This window comes from Bombina bombina, chromosome 1 (genome assembly GCF_027579735.1).
Source record: "Bombina bombina isolate aBomBom1 chromosome 1, aBomBom1.pri, whole genome shotgun sequence".
Classification (NCBI taxonomy): domain Eukaryota; kingdom Metazoa; phylum Chordata; class Amphibia; order Anura; family Bombinatoridae; genus Bombina; species Bombina bombina.
The window spans coordinates 1514251865-1514269344 of record NC_069499.1 but is presented as its reverse complement, the minus strand read 5'-3'; the positions used below and the strand labels follow the sequence as shown (position 1 = coordinate 1514269344).

Genomic DNA, 17480 nt, shown 5'->3' with positions numbered 1-17480 from the left:
TTATAGAAGAAAAGTAAATTTATGCTTACCTGATAAATTAATTTCTTCGATGGTAAGACGAGTCCACGGCCCGCCCTGTCATTTTAAGACAGATTATATTTTTTGATTTAAACTCAGTCACCTCTGCATCTTGTAGTTTCTCCTTTTTCTTCCTGTACCTTCGATCGAATGACTGGGGGGTGGGGCTAAGGGAGGAGCTATATAGACAGCTCTGCTGTGGTGCTCTTTGCCACTTCCTGTAGGGAAGGATAATATCCCACAAGTAATGGATGAATCCGTGGACTCGTCTTACCATAGAAGAAATTAATTTATCAGGTAAGCATAAATTTACTTTTTTAATATTAATATATATATATATATATATATATATATATATATATATATATATACAGTATATATATATATATGTATATATATATATATATATATATATATATATATATATATATATATATATATATATATATATATATATATATATATATGAAATTCAAATACCTTTACTCTGCCACCAACTTCAAAAGTAATTTTTTCTTTGAGCTTAAGGTTTGGAGTGCTCTCCAATCAGCGCTCTTCCCATATGGCACTTTTGTTGTAGCTAGAGTGCTGATTGGAGAACAATTCAGACCGTTAGCTCGCTCACAACAAAATGTATTTCAAATTTATATCTATATTAAAAAGTAAGATTTAGCGCATCTTCTTTACAACTGATGAATTCAACTCCATCTAAAATATCACTAACATTACGGATCTGTTTTAATAAAGGGGAGAGTTTACCATCACTTTAAGTCAAATCTACCCTGGTGCACTAGATATGTAGTACACCTTGTACTATGGAAATCACTAACAGGTAATAGTGTGCTTCATTTGCTCATATTAGAGGTTATTTGTGTTGTGCTGGGTCTATCCGAAATATCAATGTCTCTTTTTAGCACGTTTGAAAACCTGGTGTTATCTATTAGAGCTAGCTAGCAAAAAAAAATAAAAAATTGAGATGATGGAAAAGGGGCGGTAAGAATTTATACAACAAAGGGGGGTGGAAAAAGCATCAAATGTGTGTATATTATATATGTGAGTTTGTGTGTGAAGTGTGCGCGCTAATCCTATATGTGTGAATTTATTGTATAAGTATGTGTGTTACGTCTGATATGTACAAGTAAACATATTTATACAGTGTATAGCAAAGACATAAAACAAATCATAAGTAGTGCGCTAGAGAGCTTTCCGCATATGCTCTACCCGGGATGAATCTGAGCCGACGCATAAAACTGATACATTGTACTCAGAGGATAATGAAAACAGGCCATTAAGCTGTAGGGGGCTGTGAGACTCCAAAAAAGAGTCTTGAAGACTGGGGGCAGAGAAAGGCAGTCTTTAGGACAAATTACATGTATTTTTGTAACCCGCGAGCCCCAATACACTGTGTTCTAAAGAGAATGACAGCCAATCACAACAATTGATTGCTATACTTATAGAATACTTTGATTATCAACAGTCCAGTCATTATAATACTTGCATGAGGCAATTTAGTAGCATAGCAACTATGACTTATAGTATTACAGTGTTTTAGATTTCAAAATAGAAATGGCATTTTAATATATCAAATACTAAATTGTTTACTGTTTGACTGTAATCAAAAATAACCTTCTAAAGATTGCAGTCCCATTCTGGCCCCCTCTAAATGAACTTGTCAGCTCAGCGTGTTTATTGTGGAATCCCCAGCGTTTGTTTTCGCATTAGTGATTGTGATATTTTGAGACTCCTGTTACTGCTTTGGATCATGGGAGATTTTGAATGCAACCAATTCATACTTTGTTTTCATGGCTGGGGGAATGCTTATTTATCTCTTCTCCAAGGAGGAAGTTTGCGGAATGGTAGCTGAAAGATGAGAAATAATTAGCTTTGATGCTTTTTGCATACTTTAACCCCTTGGCAACCCTAGAGGACTGTGATGAATTACTATGCAGTGCATTGCAGTCCTCTATGGCAGCCAAGGGGTTAATCAGTGAGATAAATCTGCCAATATTTACTTAGCTGTGTGTTTGCTTTTAGGATTGAAAGTAAATTAAACAGCAGGAGTTTGATTTATATATAGTAACTGCATTGCTTAATAAGAAATGTAAGTGTTGCAAAAATCCAATAACTGCGCTCTCTGTCCAGTTTATTTATAGTTACACTAAATTGCTGCAATTCACTCATGTGTACCCTTATGAAGTGTTATTTTGTGATAAAATACATGATGGATTTATTGAGGAAACCTAGTGAATCCTGTGGAGAAATAACAATGTTCAGCGCTGTTTGTTCCTTGGTCATTAAAGGGACATAAAAGTCCAAATTAAACTGTCATGTTTCAGTTAGAAATTTACTTTGATTATCAAATGTCCTTTGTACTCTTGGTATCCTTTATTGGAAAACATACCTAGGTAGGCTCAGGAGCTGCAATGCACTACTTGGAGCTAAATGGTGATTGGAGGCTACACTCATAAACCTCTTGTGATTGGTTCGCTGGCTGTGTTCAGCTAGCTCCCGGTAGTGCATTGGTGCTTTGGAGCTTATTTTGCAGGGATTAAACACATATAATATCTGCAAGCAGTAGAACAATATTTAAATGCTTAAACACATTAGAACATTTTATTTTTGTCCTTTTTTGTCCCTTTAATGTTGCATTCCTTAGTACTCACATGAATCTAGGAATAATAACACTCACAATTGGTGTACAGCACTGACTATAATTCCTGGTGCATGTTGGTTTGGGACAGCTGTTCTTCACTTCCAATCTAAATATCCAAAAATTCCTCAGCACCAGTAAAAAGCAATATTTAATCTTTATTTCTTCATTTCATTTCGGTACAGCAAATAGTTGAGCTATTAAAGGGACCCAAAACACTAAAAAAATGCCAGATAGAATGATGCATTCAAATAAATGATTTGTCTGAGAATTACTTGTAGATGTATTTTTTAAAGTTTCATTAGTTGTTTAAATATTGACAAAATAAGTGTAAAGTTTTAGTGTCTATAATTTAATAGCAGCTGCCATGTTGTAACTAAGGTTACCTTCTCTGTTGTGGCCAATTAGAGACAGTTATAAATAAGTTACTAGAGTGTGCAGCCAATAGCGGCATTGCACAAGTGTTTCACTAGAAATGCTTGTGCAATGATAAATGCGGACAGCGTATGCTGTTGGCATTTAGCAATGTCCACTCAACATGTAATAAATCTACCCCATTTTAAAAATTATATGATAACGGTTTTCCATTTTTACATTAGAATGTTACTTTAACATTGGTTCAAAGCATCTTTTCACCGGCAAAAAAAAATTAAAATAAAATGTTTTTTTTATTTTTACCAATTATTATTTTTGTGCTTTCTCTTTTTTAAAATGATAATTGTTGTGCAAAAACCTTTTTAAAATACACAATCATGTTTTAACACTTTTAATTTTTATATTTTTTTATAGAATTTACTTGGCACTCATAACCTAGGAAGAGTTTATTACGAACCCATAAAGGACAGACATGGAAACGTCTTAATAGTTTCAATCAGAGAAGTAGAAACGTTATATTCTTTTTTTAATGGCAAATGGATGCAAATCTCAAAGCTACAGAGTCAGAGGAAATCCCTTTCAACTCCTGAAGAACCAACTGCTCTGGATATCTTACTCATAACAATTCAGGTAGCGTCATTTGGTGTGAATGTATCTGTGCAGCGTGCGCCAGGGGAAATTCTTCTAAGACATTGGGGGTTAGACAAATGTAATTGCATTGTATGACTAGAGATGACATCCGTTAATATTAAATAAACGTCTTTTTAGTGCATTCTCAAGGAAACCAACACAAAAGGTTTATTTAATATCATGTGTTTGGTACAGTTCCAAAAGTTGATGTAATGACAATTACATCTCACTTAATAAACACACATATACGGAGGATGTAGTGTTTGAATATGGAACAGAGCCATTTAGTTAATCTTTATTGATGATTGATACATTTCAGCTTTAAAGGGACAGTCAACACCAGAATTTGTGTTGTTTACAAAGATAGATAATCCCTTTATTACCCATTCCCCAGTTTTGCACAACCAACACTGTTATATTAATACACTCTTACCTCTGTGATTACCTTGTATCTAAGCATCTTCTGACAGCCTCCTGATCACATGATATTTTATTTATTATCTATTGACTTGCATTTTTGCCAATTAGTGCAGTGTCTGCCACAGGAGTGAGCACAATGTTATCAATATGACTCACACAAACTAGCTCTCCCCTGTTGTGAAAAGCAAATAAAAAAGCATGTGATAAGAGGCGGCCTTCAAGGGCTTAGAAATTATCATATGAGCCTTCCTTGGTTTAGCTTTCAACTAAGAATACCAAGAGAACTAAGCAAAATTGGTGATAAAAGTAATTTGGAAAGTTGTTTAGAATTACATGCCCTATTTAAAAGATGAAAGTTTTTTTGGACTTGACTGTCCCTTTAAGTCATTTAATACGTGTTAATTGCCAATAACGTACCCATACTACATTCTAATGTTGAAACCTTTAGGAATTTAATGTTTTGAAACTTGTGAGAAAACTGCCATCTTGTATACATTTTGTATAATAATTGGCGCGTATAATATCTGTTGCGACATAAAACAACAATTTTCTTTCATGATTCAGGTAGAACATACAAGTTTAAGCTATGTTTTAATTTACTTCTATTATCAAATTCCCATTGCTTGCTTGTTAACCTTTGAAAAGCAGGAAGGTGAGCTCAGAAGTGTGCACGTGTCTGCAGTACTATGTCGCAGGAGTTTTGCTACAATGTTTTACATTAGCAAGAGCAATAGATGGCAGCACTAATTCCTGTCAAGTAGTGCTCCAGGCACGTGCACGCTACCTATCTAGATATCTTCAACAAAGAATAACATGAGAATGAAGCAAATTTGGGAACTTTTTTGAAATTGTATTCTATTAAATAGACAGGAAACCTTACATTATTCTTACATGATTAGACAGAGTGCGACATTTAACAACAACTTTATATTTTATTTATATTATCAAATTTACTTTGTCCTCTTGGTAGCCTGTGTTTGAAATCGGTTGGGTAGGCTCAGGAGCATTTGAACACTATATGGCAGCTGTTTTTAAGAATGTTATACCTTTGCAAGAGCACAGACGTCTTATATACAGTGCTACAAACATGCACCCAACCTGCCTAGGTTTGTCCTTCAAATTCATAGTTTTTGGGTTTTTCGTGGTTTTCTCAAACTGGCAAAGAAGCAAAAAAACAAGCAGCCAATCAGGAATGAAAACATCATCTTCAACCTGCCTTGCTAGACAAACACCCCTCCTAGGGGTAGATTTACCAAGCAGTAGATGCTGCTTTCTACCCCTGAAGTTTCCGGCTCACCAGAAACGTGAGTTAAGAAGCAACTTAACTTAACTTGTCCGCCACAATATGATTGGGATGATTGACACCCCCTTCTAGCGGCCTATTGGCCGTGAATATGCAGGGGCCCGCTTTGCACAAGCATTTCACAATAAATGCTTGTGCAATGTTAAATGCCGACAGGTTGGGCGAACATTATTTGCTATAGCAAATCATGTCCGCTTGCCTCTTGTTAAATTGACCCCGATGTCTAAGATACTTAGGCACACTGGTTCAAAACAAAATAAAAACTCAATTGATGATATCTGTGCATTGTGCAATTAACTGTGTGTATCAGTGAGTTTCAATGTAGGAATATACTTTTATTACTTTCTATCAAACATATGAAAGAACAAAAATGTTTAAAATATTTTTTGCCTGTAAAAGTTGTTTACATTAAAACTAATACAGTAGTATTAGTTTCCTCATAATGCTTACTGGATGATTCAGACAACTCCCACAGCTATATTGGTTAATATGGAAATGCCTGACCATGCCAGACAAGAAAACATTTGTTTGTTCAAGGCATTGTTTTGTTTTTTTCAAACACAAAAAACTTTAATTGATTTTAAAATGCAATCATTTATATGAAACAATAAGAGACTAACTACGGTGTGCATTTTAAAGAAAATGTTGTAATATCCAAACACTTTATTAGTTTCCTAGCTATTTTAACATTTACATGAAACCAGGAACTAGGCAAGTTTGTTGAAATGGGACTCCACATGCCCCCCCCCCCCCCAAAAAAAAATAAATGTAAAAAATAGTTTTTAACAAATAAGAGTTGTGAAAATGTGTAGGATTTCTACCAACAATTACACAAAACTCACTGCAAAAACAATAAAATGCTGTTTTACCTGGGGCTCATCCAGGACTCTTCCCATGGCTGATATTTTGTTATGGGAAGCAATATGTGCGTGTGGTTTTGCAGCCATATTGTCAGGTGTAGCCAAAATGAGTGTTGTAACTGATCCAAGAATGTGTCCAAAAGTAGGGGAAATGTTCTGCAACATTTACCTAGATTCCGAGTTTGGCGGTACGGCTATACCACTGAACAATTGGCCATTGCGTGTGGAATGGTCGGTAACGCATATTACGAGTCGCGGCAGTACGGCTATACCGCAAGCATTTTAGCCTTAACGCAACCCTCCATTCCACACTCAAAAAGTGTGGGATTTTCCATAGCGTATGGATTAGTAGTTATGGATTTTGCGAAACAAAAATGTTTCACAAAACTCATAAATAAAATGTTACAAAGTACACTAACACCCATAAACTACCTATTAATCCCTAAACCGCCACCCCCCTGCATCGCAAATACTATATTAAACTTATTAACCCCTAATCCGCCACTCACCCACATCGCAGACACTAAAATAAACCTATTGACCCCTAAACCACCAGCCCTCAACATCGCCAACACTATATAAACCTATTATCCCCTAAACCGCTGGCCCTCCACATTGCTAACACTATCTAAACCTATTAACCCCTAAACCGCCAGCCCACCACATCGTAACTAATAAACTAAACCTATTAAGATCTAAACCACTGGCCCCCCACATCGCAAAACACTAAATTAAACTGTTAACCCCCAAACCTAACACTCCCTAACTTTAAATTTAATCTTTAAATAAATAAAAACTTACCTGTGAAATAAAAAAAACTAACATTAAACTATAAATTAACCTAACATTACTATTCTAATAAAATAAAAAAACTACTAATTAAATAACCTAAATTACACATTTAAATAAACCTAATACTACGAAAAAAATAAAAAATCTAACATTACAAAAAATAATAAACACTAAAAATACGAAAAAATAAAAAACAAAATTATCAAAAATAAAAACAATTACACCAAATCTAATATCCCTATAAAAATAAAAAGCCCCCCCAAAATAAAAACACCCCCTTACCTAACAATAAGCTACCAATAGTCCTTAAAAGGTTTTTTTGTAGGGCATTGCCCTAAGTTACATACCTCTTTTACATTCAAATATTACAAAGTTCCGCCTAAAAGTAAAAAAACCCCACCCCATGAAAAAAAACTAACACTGGCCCTAGAATATGTACTCACGGTTCATGAAGTCCGGTTATCCATCCTCATCCAGGCGGGTACTTTGCATTCAAGCTTCAGTGAACGGCGGTGACCGTATGAAGAGGATTCTCCACACTGGATGTCCGCGCCACCGGTGATGATGCTCCCAGCCTTCATAGTCCCGCGACACCGGGCAGGGCTGGCTCAAGATATTGTGCTGCCTGGGTCCAAGAATGCACCCCCTTCCCTGTAGTAACATTACTGATTAGCATATTAACCTACTAGGCCTGGTCTCTGATCTTACTAAGCCTACCTGTTTACCTGCATGCAACCAATGCTTATGCACACTTGCACAATAAGTGGGCAGGAAGTTAGGTAAGAGATGCATTTATCCCACTTTAAATGTTGCCCAGTGCTGTTTCTTTTTACATGATGTGGTTATGCTGCTGGGAGCATACGACTTCCCCCCATGGAGACAAAGGACAGGAGTGATCTGGTCTGTCTATGACTAACTCTGTTCAAGTGCTGCCTGGGTCCATTGGACACACTTGGTCCCATGGTTGAGCCGGCCCTGACACCGGGATGAAGATAGAAGATGGTCCCGCGATGAAGGAAGATGTCGCCGCCTGGATGAAGACTTCTCGCCACCTGGATGAGAATGGATGACCGGACTTCAGGAACCATGAGTAGATATTCTGGGGTTAGTGGGGGTTTTTTAGATTAGGGCTTTGGGCAGTGTAAAAAATCTAAATGCCCATTTAAGGGCAGTAAAACATCTGAATGCCCTTTAAGGGCAATGCCCATACAAATGTTCCTTTACCTTAGGATTTTTTTAGACTTAGGTTTTTTATTTTGGGGGGTTGGTTGGGTGGGGGGGGTTACTTTTAGAGGGGACTTTGTAATATTTTAATGTAAAAGAGCTGTTTAACTTAGGGCAATGCCCTACAAAAGGCCCTTTTAAGGGTTATTGGTAGTTTATTGTTAGGTTAGGGGGTGTTTTTATTTGGGGGGGGCTTTTTTATTTTTATAGGGATATTAGATTAGGTTTAATTGTTTTTATTTTTGATAATTTTGTTTTTTTATTTTTCGTATTTTTAGTGTTTATTATTTTTTGTAATGGTAGATTTTTTTTTTGTAGTATTAGATTTATTTAAATTTGTAATTTAGGTTTTTTTATTGGTATTTTTTTTTTTTAAGAATAATAATGTTAGGTTGATTTATAGTTTAATGTTATTTTTTTTTTACTTTAAAGGTAAGTTTATTTATTTTAAGATAATTATATTGTAATTTTTAATTTAAAGTTAGGGGGTGTTAGGTTTGGGGGTTAATAGTTAATTTGCTGTTTTGCTATCTAGGGGTCTGGCAGTTTAGGGGTTAATAGGTTAAGTTTATTAGTTATGATGTGGGGGGCTGGCGGTTTAGGGGTTAATAGGTGTATTTATTAGTTGCAATGTGAGGGGCTGGCAGTTTAGGGGTTAATAGGTTTATTTAGTGTTGGCGATGTCGGGGAGCGGTGAATTAGGGGTTAATCACTTTATTTAGCATTGGCGATGTCGGGGAGCAGCCAATTAGGGGTTCATAACTTTATTTAGGTGTTGGCGATGTCGGAGGGCGGCAGTTTAGGGGTTAATAGGTTGATTATAGTGGTTTAAGGCTTTATAGGTTTATTTAGTGTCAGTGATGTTGGGGAGCAGCAGATTATGGGTTAATCATTTTATTTAGTGTCAGCGATGTCGGGGAGCAGCAGATTGTGGGTTAATCATTTTAGTTAGTGTCAGCGATGTCGGGGAGAGGTGGATTAGGGGATTCTAGACTAGGGGTTTATGTTAGGGTGTTAGGTTTAATGTAACTTTCTTTTCCCCATAGACATCAATGGGGTTGCGTTACAGAGATTTGCCATTCCGCAATCGTAGGTGTTAAGTTTTTTATTACACTCCCTTCCCATTGATGTCTATGGGGGGAAGCGTGCACGAGCACGTAAACTCAGGCCTTGGCTTTTGTGCGGTATGGAGCTTAACGGACCATAACGCACAGCACAAGGAGGTTTTGCAGTAACTTTTAATGGCAGCGCTATGGAAAGTGCGATACCGCTCATTTTATAGCACAAAACTTGTAATCTAGGCGATTGTGTCCAAAAGCAGGTGAAATGTTCTCCAAGGGTGTCTGAGGGTCAGGATAGCAGTGCTTAAGGGATGGATGAAGCTTGATATGCTGTGAGGAGAGCCAGGAGAGGCATTGCCTTCATCTATACATAAATCACTGTGACCCTAAGACCCATTAGCCCCTACACTAAAACCCCTTCACCATTATTGATTATCCGCTGGCTGCACTCACCTGTAAAGTGGACTGGTCACTGATTATCCTGAATATGTGTTTACCTATGCCAGGAAAAAGCATGGCTTCCCCCTTTGTCAGGGAGCCAGAAGGGAGCTTGTTTCCCCCATCAGCTGCCAAGAAGAATCAGGTTTTCCCTCTGTATATACCAGTTGCTAGAACTCTGCTAGAAGTTTGCCACCTTTCTTGAAAAAAAATATGAGCCATACTCATTAGCATACATTTGCATAAATAATAATTTAACATAACAGAAACTAAAACTTTTAGGACTGATTTTAAATCATCATTTGTATATAATTTGATTCTATCACACTTAAAATAAGTTTCCCCATGATATTGACTTTATCACTATATTTAGTCTTTGTTTTCTACATTGACAAGAACTTTAAAAATACCTGCCATGTAGATATAACACAGGCTGTTTCATAACCTTACGCTGTTACCATCTACCCACTGCTGGTGAGGACCCATATTGTGCAACCTAAATGCACCTATGGCTTAAAGGGATAGTAAATTCCAAATTAAACGTTCATGATCCAGATAGGGGCATGTAATTTTAAACAACTTTCCAATTTACTTTTATCATCAAATTTGCTTTGTTGTCTTGTTATTCTTAGTTGAAAGCTAAACCTATGTAGGCTCATATGCTTATTTCTAAGCCCTTGAAGGCCGCCTCTTATCTGAATGCATTTGACAGTTTTTTTCACACCTATAGAGCGTTAGTTCATGTGTTTCATATAGATAACATTGTGCTCATGCACATGGAGTTATTTAAGCGTCAACACTAATTGCCTGAAATGCAAGTCTGTCAAAAGATCTGAGATAAGGAGGCAGTCAGCAAGGTAATTATAGAGGCAAAAAATATTTCCATAACAGCGTTGGTTATGCAAAACTGGGGAATGGTAAATAAAGGGATTATCTTTATAAACAATAATATTTTTGGTGTTTACTATCCCTTTAATGAGAATGGACCCATTTTGTTGTACGCTCCAAATCTAGTTCAAATTGTTTCCTGATGGATTGGAATGAGATATTTGTGTGGTCCCTGTGTAAAGTATAATTTAATGTTGGCTGATTTGATGTCCAGAGATATCTAGATTATATATGTGTGCTGAATTGTTTTGTTTGCGAATACTGCTTTATGTTTAATGGTGAATGCATTCCCTGTTATTTTTATATGACTATCTGCGTGGGAGCAGGTGTTTTAAACCAGTATCTCATTGCTCAGACGGCTGTAAGACAATGGTACAATTTTAAGTTTAACACAAATTGCTCTCCTATGCCTGATTATATTTATCATTTCTACTAGAAGTTCCACAATAAAATCAATTCCAATGACTGCAGTGTGTCATTAGTAACAGTGTGAAGTGAATTTGTGGATATACTTCACTCGGCATAATGCAGAAAAAACATTTCTTAGGGATAACATTTTATACCATTTTATTAAGTATACCTTCTCCCTATAGATCCTAATGGGCTTGCAAAAAACAAAAGCAAACATATGCAGATGCACACAGTCATTTAAAGACAACAATTAATTGAATTTAACCATGATTTTTTTTTAACTGGTATCTTCATATTATTTGGTAGCCCTGACAATGAAAATATAACCAAGTAATGTAATCTTTTTATATATAGGGATAAGTTCGGATGGTCTATAAACATTGCTTTCTAAATTCCCTTCAACTTTATCTGCTCATACTAATCTCTATTGGTGCCCGATTATCTAACTTTCATTGGAAAAAACACCTACACTAACAAGGGCTGCTTTAAGGGATTTTTCCACAAATAGAGGCTGTCCCTGAAAGTTGCTAGATGTCTCCCATAGAAAGTAATGGAGTTCGATAGGGAGAACAAAGTTAGCAGCCAATACAAATCAGATTACACTGTTTTCATTGTGTAGTATTCTACAAGCATTAGGGTAAAATAAAACAGTGAGATCTGTAGAGGAGCTTGGCGTAGCACTTCCACCTACACTTATGGAACCCCCTTGTTCAGTCCAGTAGCAGAGTCAAGGGAATTAATTTTATTATAAGGAAAACAATACACTTTAAATTTCGTACTCATAAGTACAATTTTACTGCATGTTTTGCGCTTGCAGTGTAATGGTACGATTTCTACTATGTGCACTTAACTGCAGCTTCAGGGAGGGAGGGAGGGAATGGATGCAGTGGCAGTTAGCGTGGGTGGCAGGGCTTAAATACATGAGGCTAAGGAAGTAAAGATTGCTAAAACGCCACTCCAGGTCTTTTCGAGCTCCAGCAAACAACTGACTTTGATGGGCTTGTGAGAGAGGAAATTGAATCTAGACACTCCAGTGCGGTGCACGCCACAACGGCTGAGCAAACCGGAAAGGCAAATACAAAAAAGAAAAACAGCTGCAGTTGCACTCAAAAAGGCTAAAAAAAATATTATTTAATCCTGACAAATTAAATGGCACAAGGAAGGACAATCATCATTGTGCCATCTAAGCAGTATCCATTGCTTGTTGCGCGGCTACTGCTTTGATGTTGAAAGTTGCCCCTGGAGTCAGACACCAAGAAAGGGACAATTATTGAGTGCCTCCAAAAAGTTCTGCCCCCTCAAATCTGCCGCCCTGGGCCCGTACCTTGTTAGCCTAGCCCATAATACGCCCCTGGCCAGTAGTTTTGATTAAACAGGAAGAAACATATTCAGTGAAAGTACAGCATGAGGCAGTAGTGAACTTAGTTACATCTCACAAGCATGGCAGTATAGAGAGAAGAAGAAGTGAGTAAAGCAAGTACATCCTTCCCCTCCTATACCGTAGAGACTAAAGAGGACAGACAATACAATATTAAAGGAACAATGTACACCAATTTTCATATAACTGCATGTAATAGACACTATTATAAACATACTTAGAAGCTCCCAGTTTAGCACTGTTGATGAGGTTAGGCTGGGACACCCAGTGAAATGGTCTGGGAAAGCAAAAAGAGCAGACCCCCCCTTCCCTGCATATAAAAAGACAGTTTAAACAAACAATAGCAGCAGGAATCTGTAGACCTGGGTATACATCTGATACTTTGGGGCTTGGTTAGGAGTCTGAAAATCAGCACAATGTTATTAAAAAAAAAGCAAAACTTTACATTGTTACAAAAACACTCCCAGATGGGCTATATAAATAGAACATCTACAAAACATGTATGCAAAGAAAAATCTAGTGTATAATGTCCCTTTAAACACTAAATAAATCATTGACAGAATAATGAATTCCGAGCAAATGTTATCCTGAGAATAATATACACATGTATTTTTTTAAAACAAAGTTAGTTTTTTAAACATTGAAAAAATAAGGGTAACATTTTTCTGCTAAGGCCAGTTAGAAACCGTTATAAATGGCTCATTAGAGTGTGCAACCAATGACTTGCTAAAATACTGGACAGTCCGGTTAAATACTGGACACCTGGCAACCCTATTTGCATGCTTAAATGCAGGGAATACCCCTTTGCAAGACACACTGTTCTCCAAAGTAAAAACTGTATTTAGAGACTTCCAAAAGGGGTTTCCTAGTACTAGATTTCTTAGAGAATTTCACAAGTCCTTTAGATAATCATACTCGGGTGTAATAGATTTACCTGAAAATAACTACTGCTTCAAAATTAATTCAATTCGTTTTAATTGATCAGCATCAGAAACCCAAACATTTTCTTTCGGGATTCAGACAGAGAATGTCATTTTAATCAACTTTCCAATTTACTTCTATTATCAAATTTTCTTTGATTGATATCCTTTGTTAAAAAGCAGGGATGGAAGTGCAGGGACGTGCATGTCTGGAGCACTATATGGTAACAGTTTTGCAACAATGTTATCTATTAGTAAGAGCTTTAGATAGCAGCACTATCTCCTGCCCAGTAGTCCTCTAGATGCCTATCTAGGTATCCCTTCAACACAGGAATATGGGGATGTGGAGTGGCGGTTTTTGAAGAGGACGCAGCCAGAAAATTCACCATTTTACATCAATATCCTATTATATAAAAGGACAAGTGTGTTTGTCCGAAGCTGTCATGCACAGTAGAGACAGCACAAGGACAAACACACCTGACCTTTGAGTCCTACTCCCTAGCTGATCTGCGGCAGAAGTGGGCGTGACCAGGCATGAGAGGGGGCATGACCAGGTGTGAAGGGGCGTGGCCAGGCGCGGTCGCGAGATAGAGAGGGGAGGGAGATAGAGAGGAGGGGAGAGAGAGAGAGAGAGAGAGGAGAGGGGGGGGAGAGGGGGGAGAGAGAGCAGAGAGGGGGAGAGAGAGAGAGAGAGAGAGGAGAGGGGAGAGAGAGGGGGGAGAGAGAGAGAGGAGGGTAGAAAGAGAGGAGGGGGGAGAGAGAGAGCTCAAAAGAGAGGGAGAGAGCGCAAAAGAGATGGGGAGAGAGAGCGCAAAAGAGATGAGGGGGAGAGAGCAAAAGAGAGGGGGGAGAGAGCACGAAGAGAGGGGGGGAGAGAGCGCAAAGAGAGGGGGGAGAGAGCGCAAAAGAGAGGGGGAGAGAGAGAGCACAAAAGAGAGGGGGAGAGAGAGCAAAAGAGGGGGGAGAGAGAGAGCACAAAAGAGAGGGGGGAGAGAGAGAGAGCAAAAGAGAGGGGGGAGAGAGCGCAAAAGAGAGGGGGGAGAGAGAGCGCAAAAGAGAAGGGAGAGAGAGAGCGCAAAAGAGAGGGGGGAGAGAGAGAGAGCAAAAGAGGGGGAGAGAGAGCACAAAAGAGAGGGGTAGAGAGGGAGAGAGAGAGAGGAGGGGAGAGAGAGAGGAGGGGAGAGAGAGAGGAGAGGGGGGAGAGAGAGAGGGGGGAGAGAGAGAGCTCAAAAGAGGGGGGGAGAGAAAGCTCAAAAGAGAGGGGGAGAGAGAGCGCAAAAGAGATGGGGGAGAGAGAGAGCTCAAAAGAGAGGGGGAGAGAGCGCAAAAGAGATGGGGGAGAGAGAGAGCTCAAAAAGAGGGGGAGAGAGATCGCAAAAGAGATGGGGGAGAGAGAGAGCTCAAAAGAGAGGGGGAGAGAGAGCACAAAAGAGGTGGGGGAGAGAGAGAGCTCAAAAGAGAGGGGGAGAGAGAGCGCAAAAGAGATGGGGGAAAGAGAGAGCTCAAAAGAGAGGGGGAGAGAGAGAGCTCAAAAGAGAGGGGGAGAGAGAGCGCAAAAGAGATGGGGGAGAGAGAGCAAAAGAGAGGGGGAGAGAGTGCGCAAAAGAGAGGGGGGAGAGAGTGCAAAAGAGAGGGGACAGGGAGAGCGGAAAAGAGGGGGGAGAGAGAGAGCGCAAAAGAGAGGGGAAGAGAGAGCGCACAAAAGAGAGGGGGGAGAGAGAGCATGAAAAAGAGAGGGGGGAAAGAGAGAGAGCAAAAGAGAGGGGGAGAGAGAGAGCAAAAAAAGGGGGGAGAGAGAGCAAAAGAGGAGGGAGAGAGAGAGAGCGCAAAAGAGAGGGGGTAGAGAGAGCGCAAAAGAGAGGGGGGAGAGAGAGTGCAAAAGAGAGGGGGAGAGAGAGCGCAAAAGAGACGGGGGAGAGAGCGCAAAAGAGGGGAGAGAGAGAGAGCGCAAAAGAGAGGGGGGAGAGAGTGCAAAAGAGATGGGGGAGAGAGAGTGCAAAAGAGATGGGGAAAGAGAGAGCACAAAAGAGAGGGGGAGAGAGCGCAGAAGAGAGGGGGAGAGAGAGAGCGCAAAAGAGAGGGGGAGAGAGAGAGCACAAAAGAGAGGGGGAGAGAGAAAGAGCACAAAAGAGAGGGGGAGAGAGAAAGAGCGCAAAAGAGAGGCGGGAGAGAGAGCTCAAAAGAGAGGGGGGAGAGAGTGCTCAAAAGAGAGGGGGAGAGAGAGAGCAAAAGAGAGGGGGGAGAGAGAGCAAAAGAGAGGGGGAAGGAGAGAGCGCAAGGGGTGGGACCGCTGTACTGCAAAAAATGGCCCGTGTGAACGGGCTTTAGGACTAGTCTTCAATATTCTTTTTGGAAGACTGTTTGGTCTATTTATTTGGTAACTGGCTCATCCAGTTATGAACTGATTGTTCTAGCTCTTCAACACAGAATATCATGGGCACAAAACAAATAAGATAATAGAATAAAATTAGAAACTTTTTTTATAATTATGTGTGTTGTCTGAATCATGAAAAAAATGTGTTTTTCATGTCCCTTTAATGTCTAATAAGCTGGCACATAATCCTGCTTTTGTTTTTATATTTTTCTTAGGACATTTTGACTTATCAGAGACGGAGCCAGCAGCGACTGATTCCCGGCTTGTACCTGGGCTACTTGAAACTCTGCAGTTCTGTTGATCAGATCAAAGTACTTGTTTCTCAGAGACTTCCCAATATGTTGTGTCATGTAAAAATCCGGGACAACGGCAATGTTTCCAAGTATGTGATTCTGGTGTGACTGTGGTTGCACATGTAAATATATAGGCACTTCATACATTCCTTCTGGTATTATATTGTTTGTGAAATATAGTTAAATAGATTATACAGTATGGGCTAGATTACAAGTGGCACGCTATTTATTGCTTTGCTCGCAAGCAACCACTGGAAGTAAACTTTTAACACAGGCAGGTTAGCATGCGTAGTTGAAAGTAAAATGTTTGTGTGCATTGACTTCAGGACTTCAGATATCACAACTGTGCAAACGTCTTCTTCTCATAGACTTTAGTGGAGCAAGTTATTTAAAAAACACACACTTATCGCACGCTATCCCAACACGGCGTAAGACCAAGGGCAAGATTACATATACGGCGTTGCCCGCTAAAGACCACAATTTTTACTCCCATAAGCTAACATAGAACCGCGTGGCAAATCAGTATCACATATTCAGCGCAAGGACTTCCATTTTCACCTCGCCACAGACGCAGCAAGACTTGCGCTGAGTATGTGAGCACCGTAACCCCCTAAAATAGTAACTAACGCATGCGCAATATCTATCTACCTGTCAACCGCCAACCCCCATCGCAATAACTAATAAACTATATTAACCCCTACATTGCAAAACATCTAATTAACCTCTTAACCCCTAAACCGCCATCACCCCACAACGCAATATACCTTAATAAACTATTAACCCCTAATCCGCCATTCACCTATATCGCAAAGTACCTATTAAAACTATTAACCCCTAAACTGCCATCCCCAACCAACACAATAAACTTAATTAACCTATTAACCTCTAATCCGCCATTAACCATCACTACAAACCTAATAAATCTATAAACCCCCACAATGAAAATAACTAAATTACTAAACCCCCTAACCTAACACCCCCTAAATTAACCCCAATTACCTAAATTAAAAAGCACTAACTTACAAACAATTAAAATAAAAAAGCTAACATTACTTACAAATAAAAAAACTAAGATTAAATTAATCTAAAATTACAAAAGATAAAAAATTCTAACATTACATAAAATAATAAACCAAATGATCAAAAATAAAAATTTTTAACCTAATCCCTATGAAAATAAAAAAGCCCCCCAAAATAAAAAGACCCCCTAATCTAATACTAAACTACCAATAGCCCTTAAAAGGGCCTTTTGTAGGGCATTGCCCTAAGTTAAACAGCTCTTTTACCTTAAAATATACTAAGTCCCCCCTCTAACAGTAAACCCCCTCCACCCACCAAACCCCCAAAATAAAAAAAACTAGCACTAAAAAATCCTAAACTACCGATTGCCCCTAAAGGGGAATTTGTATGGGCATTGCCCTTAAAAGGGCATTTAGCTATTTTAC

The 17480-nt window shown here is 38.8% G+C and overlaps 1 protein-coding gene across 1 annotated transcript in view; it reads left to right on the top strand.

The window, feature by feature from the left end:
• ANKFN1 (ankyrin repeat and fibronectin type III domain containing 1) overlaps window positions 1–17480 on the top strand; it is an 899573-nt gene that overhangs the window by 588742 nt on the left and 293351 nt on the right. Inside the window, exons 11-12 of the mRNA XM_053708167.1 lie at window positions 3458–3673; window positions 15958–16124. Of these exons, the coding sequence (XP_053564142.1) occupies window positions 3458–3673; window positions 15958–16124 (383 nt within the window). The remainder of the gene's footprint in view (window positions 1–3457; window positions 3674–15957; window positions 16125–17480) is intronic.